Below are 5,178 nucleotides of genomic sequence, written 5' to 3'. Positions count from 1 at the left end.
TTATATTATATACTAATAACTCTAGAATAGAAATTAACTAGAAAAATACTAGATACTAGTAATATTATTTTAGATACTATATATACCTCTACTAGTAAAGATAATATTACTTACTACTAGGAATTAACTAGATCTTTAAATTAGATTATTATTTAGACCTAACTAGATATTTAATATATAATAATATAACTATTATAAAGAAATTATAATCCTAGTAAGTTAGACTATAATATAATTAAATAAGTTTTCTAATATTTAAAGAAGATCTTAAACTATATAATAATTTTAAATTATTTAAATAATCTATTATATATATATATTAATACCTCCTATATAGATTATAAAGATAAAAAATTAATAAAAGACTTTATATTTTTTATATTTAGAGTATTAATTATATAAAGATTAGTAAAATAATTATTAATTATTTTAAATTTAATTATTACTAAATTTATTATATAAGATACTATAATAAAGCTAGCTATATAATTATAAAAGCTATATATAGCTATTAGACTAGAAAAGTTTATAAAAGATATTATACTTTTATATATTAATTTTACTAATATTATTACTTTAATAAAGAAATTAAATTATATATCTATACTTTATTAGATAAATATTTATTACTTCTTTATAAAAAAAGTAATTAAAAATAGTAGAATTTAATTATAAATAGTTAGTAGAGAGGATAATATTATTAACAGGCTAATTAAGGTACTATTAACTATAAAATTTAATAAATTTATCAAGAGGTTAGGTTTTAGCAGGTTAGAGATAGACTCTAAATAGCTTTATATAATAAATATATTACTAAGGGGGGTATATTAGAGTACTATACTTAGTAAATATAACCAGTACTACTATAAAGCAGCACTACTATAAAGTAGATAGCAACACATGACTACCCAGTATATTTAAGCTACTATTTCCTTCTAGATCTTTATACTTCTTCCAAGCATCTCTCCTTCTCTATTTTCCTAGTTAGACCTAATTGAATTCATTTCAGTCAACTCTCTACCATCATAGTTTGACGACCTTCATCAGTATATATTAAGGACGGTTGTTCAAGTAGTAAAGTCACAACCTCACGAACATTGGAAATACGTGAATTAGTAACCCAGCTATCTCTTGAGAGATATTCCAGATCCTTAGGCTGCATGGATTCTTTGGTTAGGGCCCCTGTACGCTCATATATTGATCTTCGCCAGCGCGCTCGCTCACGAAGATGTGTTAGATTTCTGGATACGTTGATTATGGGCTCTGCACCCTCCGAATGAAACTATGAAAGCCGTTGAGATTTGTTTATAATATTAGTAACTATGAGCTGAAATGCATCGTGTTGAATACAGGTTGTCAATTGTGGATCCCAGGAAATAATTTGTTGGCATTGTTTGTCCTTTGGATAATATTCTCGCCGCGGCGTGAGGTTTAAAATTGAAGTCAGAATGGTGACCAGATCTGTGGCGAGAGGCGTCCATGGTTGGCAGTATCCAGATTGTAAACAGGCCAGCGCTTCCTCTATTCCTGTTCGATTTGTAAGGGGGTCTGGCAAAAAATAGGATGTGAATGCGTGTAGTTGGGCTTTTGCATAAAGGAGTCGTGGTTCAGCCGGACAATAAAGTCATCGGAGCACATCATTAATAGTATGTTGGAGTGCTGCAATCAATGCAAACAGCACTGCCATTAAGTGAGTAGTGACACGTGACTACCCAGTGTATTTAAGCCACCATTTCCTTCCAGATTTCCATGCTTCTTCCAAGCATCTCTCCTTCTCTCTATTTCCTAGTTAGACCAATTAAATCCATTTTAGTCAACTTTCTACTATCATAGTTTGACGACCTTCATCAGGTTATGAGCCCTCCCTGAGGTTCTAATTCATGCTTCTTAGACCTCGAAAAACTCTTATCAGACCCCTGTGCTAGAAAACAATCTACTACCTAATTGGTTAGAGATCCTGGCTGCAAAAGGAGCTCTACACAATCGCTACTTCAAAGTGTTCTATTTAGACACAAATTCTGGTTGCAAAAGGAAGAGAGCAACAACTCCACCAAAAGCAATAGTCAAAGTATTCTATTTAGACACAAATTCTGGTTGCAAAAGGAAGAGAGCAATAACTCCACCAAAGAAGCAACAGTCAAAGTATTCTATTTAGACACATTATTTGGCCACTTTAATTAAAGTTTGGTCATGAAATTTGGTTACCAAAATAAGACAAGATTTAACCCAAAGATAGCAAGCAAATCTTTAATTATTGACAAAGAGCAACTATATTAAACAGCCTTTAGAAACCTTCAACTTATACTATTACTTCCTACCTAACAATATATTCGTGGAAAGCATAATATAGAGGTTATAGATAAATATTAGGTTGCAAATAATTGGTGGAGAGGACAATATCACTAATAAACTAACTAAGGCACTACCAACTACAAAATTTAATAAATTTGTCAAGAGGTTAGGTTTTAGCAGTTTGGAGATAGACTCTAAATAGCTTCATGTAATGAATGTATCGCTAAAGGGGGTATATTAGAGTACTGCAATCAATGCAAACAGCACTGCCATTAAGTGAGTAGCAACACATGACTACCCAGTGTATTTAAGCCACCATTTCCTTCCAGATTTCCATGCTTCTTCCAAGCATCTCTCCTTCTCTCTATTTCCTAGTTAGACCAATTGAATCCATTTCGGTCAACTTTCTACTGTCATAGTTTGACGACCTTCATCATAGTATATCTCGCATATGACCCTTTATTTTCTATACAAACAAGGACATGGTTATGATGACGCTTAGCGAAAACTTGCCCCAGAGGAATGATGATGCTACGCTGGGATCGATCCCACACATCGCGAAGAACCATCATACTTTGAAGTCCGTACAGTGTTCCCGGGTCTTGGTTCGGATCTACGACTGAACCGAGTTGCCGACATTGAAGAAGTCCCTTATCGTTAACAAAGAAATCAAGATCTAATTGCTTTAATTCGACGGAGAGCTTCCCTCTTGGTGGCTGGAAAATGGTGAGTCTGCATGAATACTCGAAGTGGAGGAATATCTGTGATATTGATCTGGCCAATCTAGAGAATGGATCGACTAGAATGCTTTGCCGTCTCTGGGCCCTTCTGGAATGAATATCGACAATCCAGTTACCTCCCCGTGTCTTCCAAATATGTGGCTTTCTTCTGGCTTCGAGGATCCCAGTCCTTATATAAATCCAGTGGATGCAATCGGATATCAAACTAAAAGGGAGGTCAAACTCAGGGCCATTGCCAAAGACATGTCGGGGAATTAATTCCAATATACTGTTGGATGTTCGGGCCTGTATCACTAGTTATTTGTTTTGATATCCGAGATGGACTTGATGGCCCTCTCCATGATTTGCAAGCGTGTAGTCCATCCCAGGGAGGTTTGAAGGGAAAGCAAACAGTCGCTGACTACCGAAAATTTCCTTCAAGATTTCCGAGTCCCTGACATCTGCAGGGAGTTTTCCGATTATTCGTCCGTCTATAATAAGGTGACCCTCAAGGAGATGAAAATGAATTACTTGTGGTAACGAGTACTCAGTAGCAGGGGTTGTTGAAGTGATCCAGTTTTCATAAGGGAACTGCAAAAGCCTCCACTTAGTATAGTATCTCTGGATAGTGCCTGCCTCTGGCCAAACTATATCGATCGCCAACCCCACGCTTTCGGGGTGCTTTACAACAGAATCACGAAGCAAGGGCGACAACCGAGCAGTCATTTTAACATCACGAACCAATATATTGCGAGTCGTTCTCAAAAATTTGCTCAGATCAACAACTAAACTTTCTTGCATTGCAAACGATGCCTCAAAAAAGTATTTCAGGCTTACTGCATCTAGAGGGGTCTGACTGTCGACACAGGGAGTAAATGTTCTTCGACAGAGTAAGGCCGAAAGAAAGCAATAACGAGCTGCTTGCTCTGAAACATCGGTTTCCTGGGCGTTTCGTGTTTCATTTCGCAGTATAGTTAACCAGTCCAAGGTCACTTGTCGGATTTTAAGTATAACTTTGAATAAATCTAGACACGAGTCGGGGTGACACAGAGAGTAAAGTTGGATGGCCAGGGTCAGCAAAGTTTCCATATATGTAGTTTCACGCTAGTTAGTAGTAATTGCATCGACATGTCTGACTATCTGTTCAGCAAGCCTAGTACAGAACTTAGGATCCTTGAAGATGACATGTACTGCTCTTTGGTCTTCATTGCCTAGCCTAGGACCGGCTTGCAAAGCAAGGTGATGAAATAAAACCATTGTATCCTGAAGGCTGAAGTTTACATTGGAAGATCCTAATTAAGTGAGTATAGACATCCAGCGTCTGCTCCTCCCCCCGATGAGGGTTTGATGTGCTGTGAATTCATGCGTTGTGAGTTCTGATAGGCAATCCTTGAGGCTCGCAATGACTTCATATGAAGATGGTCCAGACCCATCTATAGCAAAAGCTGAGGAGGAATACATCGCTGAAAATGGAAATTCTTTTGGAATATCTAGAGTGAAATGATGTGCGAAGGTTAGTTGATTAGAGAAATTCCTAGCCCATAATTTCTGCTTGGAGTCGTAATATGAATATTTCAACCCATGAGGGAGCAATATGTTATCGGCGCGCGCAGGGAGTCGTTTCCAATTGTAATGCGTCCCTAGGAATGACTTTGTGTGTGATGCCAAAGAAAATGACAGAACATTTTTGTTGAAATTATATCTCTTTAGTGGAGAATACTGGGAGAGCAGCGACTCTGGTTCTTCCCTGTACGAAGATACTGCCACTTTTGAACAAAGTCTGTTCATGATATTCCAAGTTGTTTCGCGATAGGCAGTATAACCTTTTGGAATATTTAATTCAAAAACAACAGCACTCTTCTGAGAAATATCTTTAGTTTCGTCTGGCAGAAATTCTTCATGAATGTTGATTCCAAGCCGCCGACGAGATCGCATATAATAGCAATGGGTGCAGCCTCGAATATCATGCATCCTGTCTAGATTTCAAAGTTATGTACAGGTGCTTTGACGAAGCTTCTTAGTGAGGTCATTGAATGTCTGATTTACTTGTTCTAGCTCAAGGTTTTTTTTTTTTTTTTTTTGTTTCTTGAAACTCCTGGGACGCATTATTGATCAACCGTTGGTGTTGACGAAGTGAAGCCCCTTCCAATTGCTCAAGGTACCTCTC

The 5,178-nt window shown here is 36.9% G+C and overlaps 1 protein-coding gene across 1 annotated transcript; it reads right to left on the bottom strand.

Moving 5' to 3' along the window:
* Positions 1–1,282: 1,282 nt before the first annotated feature.
* Positions 1,283–3,737, bottom strand: P175DRAFT_0516959 (uncharacterized protein; the record flags this gene model as incomplete). The annotated part of the gene is made up of 4 exons (XM_040898945.1): positions 1,283–1,584; positions 2,765–3,317; positions 3,357–3,518; positions 3,543–3,737. The coding sequence occupies 4 exons, from the start codon at positions 3,735–3,737 to the stop codon at positions 1,283–1,285; spliced, it is 1,212 nt and encodes a 403-aa protein (XP_040751302.1).
* Positions 3,738–5,178: the final 1,441 nt, after the last annotated feature.

Source organism: Aspergillus ochraceoroseus (assembly GCF_002846915.1).
Source record: "Aspergillus ochraceoroseus IBT 24754 chromosome Unknown P175scaffold_5, whole genome shotgun sequence".
NCBI classification, from domain to species: domain Eukaryota; kingdom Fungi; phylum Ascomycota; class Eurotiomycetes; order Eurotiales; family Aspergillaceae; genus Aspergillus; species Aspergillus ochraceoroseus.
This window is presented reverse-complemented; position numbering and strand designations above follow the sequence as displayed.